The 12,156-nt window shown below is 51.1% G+C and overlaps 2 protein-coding genes across 2 annotated transcripts; one reads left to right on the top strand and one right to left on the bottom strand.

Moving 5' to 3' along the window:
* Positions 1–717: 717 nt before the first annotated feature.
* Positions 718–5,592, bottom strand: TAX1BP3 (Tax1 binding protein 3). The gene is made up of 4 exons (XM_047758769.1): positions 5,434–5,592; positions 2,447–2,566; positions 1,980–2,057; positions 718–1,685 (listed from the first exon to the last, which is right to left on the bottom strand). Exons 1-4 carry the CDS (start codon positions 5,470–5,472, stop codon positions 1,548–1,550), a joined length of 375 nt encoding a protein of 124 aa, XP_047614725.1. The 5' UTR covers positions 5,473–5,592; the 3' UTR covers positions 718–1,547.
* Positions 5,593–5,653: 61 nt separating this feature from the next.
* On the top strand, positions 5,654–6,610 carry EMC6 (ER membrane protein complex subunit 6). Its single transcript, XM_047758770.1, has 2 exons — positions 5,654–5,837; positions 6,036–6,610. Exon 2 carries the CDS (start codon positions 6,084–6,086, stop codon positions 6,414–6,416), a length of 333 nt encoding a protein of 110 aa, XP_047614726.1. The 5' UTR covers positions 5,654–5,837; positions 6,036–6,083; the 3' UTR covers positions 6,417–6,610.
* Positions 6,611–12,156: the final 5,546 nt, after the last annotated feature.

Below are 12,156 nucleotides of genomic sequence, written 5' to 3' on the forward strand. Positions count from 1 at the left end.
CCGGGGCGCAGCAGTCAGGCTGTGGTTGTGAGCACAGGTTGGCTGAGGTCTTGAAGGGCATGCGGCTGGCAGGGAAAGGTGTCTTCCAGTTTCTGCCTTGATCCGGGTGTAATAAGTACCAAAGAATTGAGGATCCCGTTTGCCTGAAGCAGAGACTGCAGCCTGACCAAGCCCACACACCTGTTTCATTGGAGCTGCCCAGTGTGTGACCAGGTACCACACTTTATAGATGGGAGATGTGCACAAATCTGACGTGGCGGTGCTAGGTGGGTCCCTGAGTAGTCACAACCGCCAGGCGGTAAAGCAGCCAATGCTGGGCCAGGCAGAGGCCCCCGTGCTCCCCAGCGTACCCCCATCTTGTCAGATCCAGTCTCTGGGAACATTTAGGACCGTACCCTTCGCTGTGGTAAACTGAGGGCTCTTCAGAGTCTTAGGAGGTGGGTGTTTTCCCATCACCTTGGTGACCGTGATTCCCCCCAAGCCCGGCCATGGAGGCTGAAGCTAGGCTACACAAGGGAAGTTGGGGAGCCCAGTCCCGGGGAAGGGACTCCCAGACTTTCCCACGGGGGTGGCCCTGGCCAAGCATAGCATCCGCAGGCTGGGGAGTAGGTGGGCTTTGTTCAGAGCGGTGGAGGCCAGGTCAGCCAGCCTTACAGACAAAGCTGTCGCAGTTCACCCCTGAATGAGCCTACCCCAAGTCTCAGCAAAGACCCCTGGTGAATCCAGTACTGTTTATTGGGCACAATATGGGGGGCAGCTTCTTGCTGCCCCATTTCCACAGTAACCGAAGTAAGGCTGGTTCCCTTATTAAATGTAGTTCCCAGATATGAATTAGTAAGCTAAATTCAAAAGTTGAACTGGCATCTCCCAGGAGTAAGATAAAAACGCTTTGTATCAAAGTTGTGACTAAAAAAATACAAAAGTTAAACCCACGGGCATAGAGGAAAATGGCAATCCTGAGAACTGTCCTGAAATGTCAGCCTCGAACCTCATCTAAATCCTGTAAGCAGGTGAACCCCGGGGAGGCCAGCGCCCCTTGGTTGGGGTGCGATGGGTGAGCAGTGAGCCTGCCTGGCTTCTGTCCGGGCAAACCTTGGTAGTGTCTCTGGCAGTGTGAGTCGGTCCTCACTGGGGAACGTGGCAGGGGGTGTGGGGCACAGGCAACTGTAGGGCTGAGACACTGGGCAGGGGCAGGACCATGCCCCTGAGTTTCCCAGCGGTGTGGTGCCCTCAAGTAGTGGGGGTGGGGGGGGCTCCTCGCCTGGGCACGGTTGTGTCCAAGCAGCAGGGTCTGGGGGCTGAGTCTGTGGTCATCGTAGACTGATTCAAACTGGGCTCCACGCCCTCGTTGCTAATCCTGTGTCCAAAGGAAAGAGCTTGGGCCCGTGAGGGGAGAGAAGGAAGGCTGGGTCAGGCCCCTGGGACCAGCTCTTGCTGCTCCGAGTCAGGGCCCAGCCATCAGAAGCCAGGACAAGGGGCAGACAGAGCGTGGAGGTGGTGTCACTGCACAGAGGCGGGCAGGCGTGCGGCGGGGACCTTGGCAGCTGCTAAGACAGCATGGACTGCTGCACCGCCTTCTGCAGCGACTGCCGCGTCACCAGCAGCCGCACCACCTCCTCCGAGCGCTTGGTGAGCCGCTTCCGGGCCTGGTCGTGCGTGACCATGGTCATGTCCCAGCCGTTCACCTGGCCCAGGGAGAGAATGCAGCCCCCTCAGCTCGCTGCCCTCTGGGATCTGCAAGCAGGACGGGCTGTGGGGGGGGACTGAGTCACCCAAGCTGACGCCCCAGATCTGGGGACACCAAGCGCCACCACACACAGGAAAGAGGGCTATGCCAGCAGAGGCTCCGGAGCGGCTTTGGTGAGTCTCCCAGGTGCCCGGGGAGGCAGGCAGGGGCAGCCCCACACCCCCAAACGCACCCCACGTGCTTTAAACCCTCTGGCCCAAGCCTTGTTTTCCTCCTTTGGGATGACTGTTACCTGCATGATCTTGTCCCCGATCTGCAGCCCAGCAATTTCCGCTGGGCCTCCTTCAGATACCCGCGTGACATAAATGCCCTGAAAAATAGGCCCCCCAAGTCAAGCACTGGGGTCACAGGACCGGCCTCTTATCCATAGAGCAAAGCCCAGCATGGCATACTCTTAGCTGTCCATGTGTCCACAGGCAGCACCCCCCAGCACAGGCTGTGCCAAGACAGCCAAGGGGGCAGCGGGGCAGCCCCACAGATGCTCCAGCCTCTGTCTGAGCAGGCTTCCTAGTACTGGGAGGGCTGGCAGGCCCTCTCCCCACCCCACCCCTCCTGACTCCCACCAGATCATGTCTTGGACCTTTTTAAAGAGGACTGCTTGCGAGAGATGAGGTCAGCTCCTTCCACAGAGGCCCAGGAAGCAGAGACCCACCATCTCAGGCCTCTGTGCCCCACGGAGAGGTCCCCAGACCCCCTCACCTTGTCTGTCTTATCTTCTGAGAAAGGATTCTGAGAGGGATCCTGGTCAATTCCACCTCCAATGCTGAAGCCCAGGATTAAGTTCTCACCTTGACGCAGCTTATGAATTTCAACTCTTTGCTAGCAAAGATAAAAAACGAGTTGGGGGCGAGTGGGTGTAGAGAATGTGGCCTGTGTCCCCAGCAGCAGCCTCAGGCAGCTGGGTCGGCTCGGAGCCATGCCACAGAGGTGGGGCCCAGGATCTCCTGCAGGAAGCCAGCTATTCACCAGCCTGGGAGGCTGGGGGGTTGAGGCTCAGAACTCAGCCACACCAACCCACCCACACAACCCTTCTCCCTAACCTCTCCCAGCTTCCTACGTCACAGGCACCAGCCTTCTTAACACAGGCTAAGCCCCTTCTGGCTCTTGAGCCAGGATGCTGTGGCTGTTCCGGATAGGGTCTTTGTCCCAGGGGAGGGAACACAGGGGCAAAAGGGGTCAAGCTCTGAACAAAACATGTAGGCACCTTGCTGAGGCCAGCTCAGATTGCTAAGCCAGCCCTGTTGAGGGCGAGACAGGAGATGCTTTAGAACAGCGGGGATCAGACTTGCACAGAAGGGAGGAAGAGCTGTCCTGGCCAAGAGAACAGGAGCAGAGGCTCGAAGGCACTGTGGTTACATTTCCGTGAGACGGGAGTGTACGGCACAGGACCAGAACTGGGAGGCGAGGTAAGGCTGAGGCGAGATGCATTAGACTGGTGAGTGCAGGGCCAGGCGACCAGCCTAACGGACAGGACATCTCCCTAAGCCCCGGGGCCCTGCTATTGTGTAGTGTAGGAGGTGGATGCAGGGCCCAGGGCACCCTCACCACACGGTGAGATTGTGGACCCCAACGGTGCCAGGCTCCTTTCAAAGCCCTCAGCAGGCACCTTCCAGACCAGATGACCACCCCACACCCCCCAAAGTTGAGAGTTTTAACAGGAAGAAGGAAAAAACAAAGCAAAAGGCAACTGCATGTGACCTGATCTGGATCTGAGGGGCTTCATGAAGGAGGGGCCGTTTGTACCAGGCCTTGGGCTGACCAGGAGTTTGGCCACCTGACCTTGATTTTGGACCCACTGGAGCTCCCAGGAGTTGGGGAGTAGGGCTGACGGTAGAGCATGGTCAGGTCTGATGCTGGAACGACCACCCAGGCAGTAAGGCAACAGATGTCTCACAGAGGTGGGACATCTGCAGATGGCCCATCATGCAGAGGAGGCAAGGGGAGCACCCAGCCAGCCATCTAGCCCCGCGCGGCTGAACACAACCATCTCCCAGATGTGGATCCCAGAGAAGGAGCATGTTGAGCTGGAGAGCCAAGAGCTGTCCAGGTAGGTGTCCAGAAGGTGGACGAACCTATGGACCCAGAGTTCAGCGAAGAGGCCAAATGGTTTTAACACTGTCACAGCGTTAAGTATGTGAGAGAGGGCCTGGGGTAGGGAGGAGCCTCTTCCACCCCATCCCGGATCCAGGACACAGGAGGGAGAAGCAGGGCCCCACCCACCATGTTCAAACATGTTCCTAGAGAAGAACCAGGGGGTCATGGTCCTAAAACTCAGAGGAAGGCCCAGGGGCCAGCAGAGACATGTGAGAAAGGGGAGCAGGAAGCATGACACCTGAGGCCTGCAGGACCTAGGTCCTCGTGTGTAAGAGTGTGAGCTCCTCCAGGCCTGCTCCACCTCTGGGGACACCACTGACCCATCTTCAAGGTCTGGACCGGGAGACAAGGCCCCATCACTGACCTCCTGGGTGAGGTCAGGGGGGCTCCTGCCTCTGTGGTTCCCCACCTGCACTCCCTTTTTTCTAGCTAAAGAGCAAACCTGACCCCTTCCCTCTGGGGCAGCTAAAAGGCTGGAAAAGCCAAGCCGGTGCAGCCAGGGTGAAGCTGAGGACAGCTGTCAGCAGTCCAGGCCTGAGCTGGTGTGCTAAGCTCACCCTCACATGTCAGCTTTATCAGTGGCTCCCTGGTCACACCACCTAGCTGCTGGAGTCCCCAACACGCCCATCTGGATACTGCAGCCAGTGGCAGGGCCCTTAGGGCTAAGACTTCCATCTGACCCATTCCTTGCCCAGCAGGCATTTCTGCTCAGAGATCTGGGTCCTTCTTGAAGCCTTCTTTACATGGCTGGGCATGGCCAGACATCTCTCTGGGATTCAATTTCCCCACCTCAGCCATGGAATGGGTCTCCAGGCCCCATCCAGCTGTGACATTGGCGTCTGAGTCTAATGTCCCAACTTCTCTGCCTATTCTCATAGCGCTTGGCACCCAAGATGAACCAAGAGGACAACCAGGGGCCTGAGCCGACCCCAAAGGGTCTCCTCAGGCCCCAAGTGCCAGGAGGGTGACCTGGGCTTTGCCCCAAGAGTTGTTTGGGGATCCAGGGAAAGTTCGGAGCGGGATCAAGTCAGTTGTATGAGCCTTCACTCTGGACCGACTGGCGGTGGGTCCGAGGAGGCAAGGCTAGATGGGAGGGGTTGTAGGACTGTTACTCAGGCTCTGGCCACCTCCACCCGCAAGTCTTGGGCGGCGGCGCCGGCTGGAGCGGAGGAAGCACTTCCTCATTCCAGAGGCTGCGACTCATGGACTTTGGATCCGGCGCCCGCCCCCCGCGGCTACCCAGCTGGGGACACAGGCCTGGGAAGGGGACGCTTCCTAGACTCCCACAGCCGGGGCCTTTTCCCTCAGTCCTCCCTGTCCCGGCGGGCTAAGAAGAGTCCAAAGCGGCGGCGGCGGCGAGCAGGATCTGGCCTTGATCCCGGGTCTTCAGGAAGCTCGTGGGTCCCAGCCACCTCTTGCCTGGCTGGGGAAGTCCACGGCTCCTGTCCCGCAGAGCGGGAACCGGAGCTCTGGCTGCGGGTTTGCAGGAGTCCCGGGTTCGACGCTTTGTCAACCTGTTTGGTGTATCAATTTACCTATCTGCAAAGTGGGGGCAAGCCAAAACGAGGAAGAGCCCGAGCGAGCGCACTCACCACCACGGCGGTGACCGGCTGGCCCGGAATGTAGGACATCTCGACCCCAATCTGGAAGCCAAGCACCGCTCCCCGAAGCCTGCAGCGAGAATCCCGGTGGCCGCGCCCTCCCTGGTTAACAAAGGCTGCACGGCCCAGCCCGCCCTCTTATGAATAGTTAACAAGTCTCCAGCGAATCACCTGCCGGAGCGCTGTCCGGCTCTCGGAAGTTCCCGTGCGTGCGTAGAAAAGCGGGGAAGTGGGTGGAGCGTGCTTGAGGCGTCCTCAGTGCATGCGCCAGAGGCGGGGCGGGTGCGCAGCCTGGGCCCTCCCAGCATCCTCCTGCACAAGATGGCGTCGCGGGAGTCCTTGCTCTAGGCTGTCTGAGGGAACGTCGAGTGACTACCTCCGCCGCCGCGTTCCAGGTAAGTGGCCGAGTCTAGGCGGGAAATGCAGATATGCGGCCAGCCGTCCCGAACCCTCAGCTTTCTCAGCGTTTTGCGAAGGTCCGAGACGCTGGGGGCGGGGGGGGTTGCGAGGTCTTGGCAGCCCTAGGGAGAGGGGCGGCGTGAACCCAACTCCCCAGGCTCTGGGCGCTACTTGTAACGTGGTTCTCTCCGCAGCCCCGCGTTGCTTCGGGAGAAAGCAGAGGCCGAGTCCGGGTGGGTGCGATGGCCGCTGTGGTGGTCAAGCGGGAAGGGCCGCCGTTCATCAGTGAGGCCGCTGTGCGGGGCAACGCCGCCGTCCTGGATTATTGCCGGACTTCGGTGTCGGCGCTGTCGGGGGCCACGGCCGGCATCCTCGGCCTCACCGGCCTGTACGGTTTCATCTTCTACCTGCTCGCCTCCATCCTGCTCTCTTTGCTCTTAATTCTCAAGGCGGGAAGGAGGTGGAACAAATATTTTAAGTCGCGAAGACCTCTCTTTACAGGAGGTCTCATTGGAGGCCTCTTCACTTACGTCCTGTTCTGGACATTCCTCTACGGCATGGTGCACGTCTACTGAAAGGAGGGCAGGGATGACTTCTTTTTGAAAAGCAGATTGGGAGGACGGTCGCCAGAAATGTTATAACAGCGTGTAGACTTACCTAGTTTTTAAATTGTTGGATTCGCTGCTTGTTCTGTAACGTTATGAATAATTTATATCTGAAGACGAAGAGCCTGTACTGTTTTTCAGATTAAATGAAGCGTGAGACCCTTTGTGGAGTTTTTTTCCTACCTTAAAGCGCCGCACTACGCGTCCCCGTCCCCCCCCCCCCCCGCGCCGCTGTGGGTGCAGAATCGCCGGGTTTTGACTCTGGGAGAGCTCTCTGACTGCGCCTTAGCTTTCTTTCATTTCCTTGCATTGACACATGGGCTATTCGCAGAGGGGTCACTAAGGCCTAAATAAGAGAACTTATCATTAACATCCCGAGAACTAATAACAGTCAATACTTATTAAGTGTGCTCTATATACCAGGCATTGTACTGCGCACCTTTCACACTCATTTCTTTTTCTTTTCTTTTTTTTTGCTTTTATTAGGGCCGCACCTGTGGCATATGGAAGTTGCCAGGCTAGGGGTCGAATCAGAGCTGCAGCTGCCGACCTACCTCACAGCCACAGCAACTTGGGATCTGATCCGAATCTCTGACCTGCACCACAGCTCATGGCAGTGCCTGGATCCTTAACCCACTGAGCGAGGCCAGGGATCGAACACGCATCCTGGTAGATACTAGTTGGGTTTGTTACCGCTGAGCCACAATGGGAACTCCTACACTCAATCTCATTCTAGCAGTATTCTTATGCAGTAGATTGATTCTTAGCCCCCACTGATGAATCTGAGGCTCAGAGAAGTTAAATACCTCTACCATAGGAGGCATAGCTAGGAAAAGGCAGAGCCAGGATTTCACTGTAGGTCTCTTAATTGCCCTACTGAATTGTTTGAGTATACCTTTTTAGAGGCCAGTCTTCCCTCCCACTAACCACACCTTTCAGTTGTGAGTGGTGTCGTTTCAGTTCCATTTCACCAAGTCAAAGCTAGCTGTTGTTTCCATTTAAAAAATAAGTAAGTTCAGGGAGTTCTCATGGTAGCTCAGCAGTAACAAACCCAGCTAGTGTCCATGAGAACTCAGGTTCCGATCCCTGGCCTCACTCGGTTAAAGAATCTGGCATTGCCATGAGCTGTGATGTAGGTCTCAGATGCGGCTGGGATCTGGCATCACTGTAGCTATGGCGTAGGCTGGCAGCTGCAGCTCTGATTTGACCCCTAGCCTGGGAGCTTCCATATGCTGCAGGTGTGGCCCTAAAAAGAAAAAAGAAAAAAAAAAGGAAAAAAAGAGGTAAATTCAAGGAGTTCTTTTGTGGTGCAGCCAGTTAAGAATCTGACGTTATCACTACTCAGGTGGCTGCTATTGTGCGGTTTCGATCCCTGGCCCTGGAACTTCAAAGTGCCATGAGTGTGGCCAAAAAGAAAAAAAGAGAAATAAATTCAAGCTCTTTCTTCTAGACTGTGTCTAGTGAAGATTAAACAGACAATGGTTAAGCTAAACTTTGGGCTTGTCTAGAGTGTAAATGCCTCTGTCTCTATGTTAATCCATGATCCCTTCTTGTCAGGAGGATTATTTTAGAATAAAGTGCATACATTTAATTGAGAAATAAAATATTGTAGTAGAGTTAAGTAATGAGCATTTGCTTGTGGAATGTATAGTCTTAACTGGGAAGACTAGTAATACTTGTTTTCACAAATATGCAAATTATGGTAAGTGCTATGAAGAGCGTACACAGAAGCCCCAGACCTAGCTGGGGGGGTAGCATCTTTAAAGAAACAACATTACGATTGAGATCACTTTATTAACAGTCAAGTGTGGAGGGAGTTACTTGCAAGAAAATACATATGTGAGGGCCATTGGGAAGGATAGCTTTTGGCCTGTGTCTTTAGAGTTAAGAGGCCCTGGGATAGACCTAGTGGGGGGTTTTGTTAAGAAACTTGAGTCCACTCACCCTGTGCAATAAAGAGACTACAAACACCATTCACGAAAGTGCAGGGTTTTTTTGTTTTGTTTTTGCAGGCAGTGAACAAGGGGATCAGGCACCTAGTGCTCAAAAGGCCCAAATGGCCGATTGCTTTCAGGGAAAGGTTTTTTTAAGACAGGGTGAGGGTTGCAGGTTCATGACCAGCTGTAGACATTCTTGTGATTGGTTGCTGGTGAGGTAACCAGGAGTCAGCATCATCAGCCTTCAGATTGGAACCGGCCTAGGATCTGCATACTTGTGGGCAAGCATACAGTTAATTTCTTCCACCTGGTTTCATACCTGTAAAATAGCTTTATAGACATGGCTCAGAATGTTATCCATAGCCCCTGAGGAGGAGCCAGAGGTCCTTAACTTTTGTTTTTTTGGGTTTTTTGGGGGGGTTTGGGGGTTTTTTTTTGTCTTTTGTCTTTTCAGGGCCACACCCGCGGCATATGGACGTTCCCAGGCTAGGGGTCCAATCAGAACTACAGCTGTCGGCCTACACCACAGCCACAGCAATGCAGGATCCAAGCCGTGTCTGCAACCTACACCACAGCTCACAGCGAGGCCAGGGATCGAACCTGAAACTTCGTGGTTCCTAGTTGGATTCACTAACCACCGTGCCACCACGGGAACTCCTTTTTTTTTTTTTCCTTAACTTTGTTTAATGGCTCAGCTGTCATTATTATTATTATTTTGTTTTGCTTGATTGTTTTCCATTCTGTATTTTCTCACTTTTCTCATTAAATTTATTTTTGAGAACTCAGGGAAGGGCTAGGAGGCACAGGTTTTCTACAGACAGAGGCAGGTGGAGGACATTGACATTGCCTCCTGAGAAGGCCTCATAGGGTCTTGCTCACTTATGGTTTGGCTTTGATACTAATAGCAAACCTTTGAAAGTTTTGTTTGTTGAATTGTTTTATAGGTGATTTATAATGTACTGTTAATTCTCTTGCACAGCAAACTGACCCGGTTATGCATATATATATATACATTCTTTTTCTCACGTTATTGTCTATCATGTTCAGTCACAAGTGATCATAGTTCCCTGTGCCATCCAGCAGAATCTTAATGGCTTATCCATTCCAAATGCAATAGTTTACATCTACTGACCCCAAACTCCCTGTCCCTTCCACACCCTACCCTTTCCTCTTGGCAACCACAAGTCTGTTCTCTATGTCCATAAGTTTCTTTTCTGTAGATAATGTTCATTTGTGCCCTCTATTGGATTCCAGATATAAGCCATGTCATGGGGTATTTGTCTTCTTCTGATTTACTTCATTTAGTATGAGAGTCTCTAGATCCATCCATGTTGCTGCAAATGGCATTTTTTGTTGTTGTTGTTCTCCTTTAGGGCTGAGTGATAGTCCATTGTATATATGTACTACTTCTTCTTAATCCATTCATCTGTGGATGGACATTTAGGTTGTTTCCATGTCTTAGCTATTGTGAATAGTGCTGCACTGAACATAGGGGTGCATGTATCTTTTTCCTTTTTTTAATTTAGTTTCTTTTTTTTTCAATTACTCAATGAATTTTATTACATTTATGGTTGTACAACGATCACAACCAAATTATATAGTCTTTCTATCCCAAACCCCCAGCGCATCCCCCCACCTCCAACCTGTCTCCTTTGTAAACCATAAGTTTTTCAAAGTCTGTGACTCAGTATCTGTTCTGCAGAGAAGTTCATTGTGTCCTTTTTTTTAAGATTCCACATGTAAGTGATATCATTTGATGTTGATGTCTCACTGTCTGACTGACTTAGCATGATAATTTCTAGGTCCATCCATGTTGCTGCAAATGCTGTTATTTCCTTCCTTTTAATGGCTGAGTAATACTCCATTGTGTGGGAGTTCCCTTCATGGCTCAGTGGTTAACGAACCCCACTAGGATCCATGAGGATTCGGGTTTGATCCCTGGCCTTGCTCAGTGGGTTAAGGATCCAGCATTGCTGTGAGCTGTGGTGTGGGTCACAGACCCAGCTCAGATCCCTCATTGCTGTGGCTGTGGTGTAGGCTGGCAGCTGTAGCTCTGATTTGACCCCTAGCTTGGAAACTTCCATATGCTATGGGCGCAGCCCTAAAAAAAGCTATATATATATATTTATCTTCCATTGTTTATGTGTACCACATCTTATCCACTCCTCTGTCCATGGACATTTAGGTTGTTTCCATATCTTGGCTATTGTATAGAGTGCTGCAGTGAACATTGGAGCACATGTATCTTTTCAAGTCATGGTTTTCTCTGGATAGATGCCCAGGAGTAGGATTGCTGGATCAAATGGTAATTCTATTTTTAGTTTCCTGAGGAATCTCCACACTGTTTTTCCACAATGGTTGCACCGGTTTACATTCCCACCAACGGTGTAATAGAGTTCCCTTTTCTCCACACCCTCTCCAGCATTTATTGTTGGTAGACTTTTTGATGATGGCCATTCTGGCCAGCGTAAGGTGGTACCTCATAGTGGTTTTGATTTGCATTTATCTAATAATTAGTGATGTGGAACATCTTTTCATGTGTTTTTTTGGCCGTCTGTATGTCTTCTTCGGGGAATTGTCTGTTTAGATCTTCTACCTTTTTTTGTGTGTGTGTCTTTTTAGGGGCACACCCACAGCATATGGAGGTCCTCAGGCTAGGGGTCTAATCAGAGCTGTTGCCACCACTGAGCAAGTCCAGGGATCGAACCTGCAACCTCATGGTTCTTATTCGGATGTGTTTCCACTGCGCCACAACGGGAACTCCCTTCTGCCCATTTTTTGATGGGGTTGTTTGTGTTTTTGGTATTGAACTGCAGAAGATATTGATAAATTTTGGAAATTAATCCCTTGGTAGTCGCTTCATTTGCAAATATTTTCTCCCGTTGCGTGGGTTGTCTTTCTGTAGGGTTTCCTTTGCTGTGCAGAAACTTTTAAGTCCCATTTGTTTATTTTTGTTTTTATTGTCATTACTCTAGGAGGCAGATCTGAGAAGATATTGCTGTGGTTTATGTCGGAGAGTGGCCTGTGTTTTCCTCTTAAGAATTTAATTAATAGTGTCTGGTCTTATATTTAGGTCTTTAATCCATTTTGAGTTTATTTTTGTGTATGGTGTTAGGAAGTGTTCTGATTTCATTCTTTTACATGTGGCTCTCCAGTTTTCCCAGCACCACTTATTGAACAGGCTGTCTTTCTCCATTGTATATTCTTGCCTCCTTTGTCATAGATTAGTTGACTGTAGGTGCATGGGTTTAATTCTGGGCTTTCTATCCTGTTCCACTGATCTATATTTCTGTCTTTGTGCCAGCACCACACAGTTTTGATGACTGTAGCTTTGTGGTATAGTCTGAAGTCAGAGAGCCTGATTCCTCCAGCTCCATTTTTCTTTCTCAGGATGTCTGGCTATTCTGGGTCTTTTGTGCTTCCAAACAAACTTTAAAATATTTTGTTCTAGTCTATAAAAAATGTCCTTGGTAATTTGAAAGGGTTATGTTGAATCTGTAGATTGCTTAAGGTAGTATAATCATTTTGATAATATTGATTCTTCCAATCCAAGTGCATGGTATGTCTTTCCATCTGTTTATGTCATCTCAATTTGTTTAATCAGTGTCTTACAGTTTTCAGAGTATGGGTCTTTTGTTTCTTTAGGTAGGTTTATTCTTAAGTATTTTACTCTTTTTGATGTGATGGTAAATGGGATCGTTTCCCTAATTTCTCTTTCTCATCCTTCATTCTTAGTATATTTCTTTGTTGTGGTCGATTTCTGTGTATTAATT

This window comes from Phacochoerus africanus, chromosome 14 (assembly GCF_016906955.1).
Source record: "Phacochoerus africanus isolate WHEZ1 chromosome 14, ROS_Pafr_v1, whole genome shotgun sequence".
In the NCBI taxonomy this organism is placed as follows: Eukaryota; Metazoa; Chordata; class Mammalia; order Artiodactyla; family Suidae; genus Phacochoerus; species Phacochoerus africanus.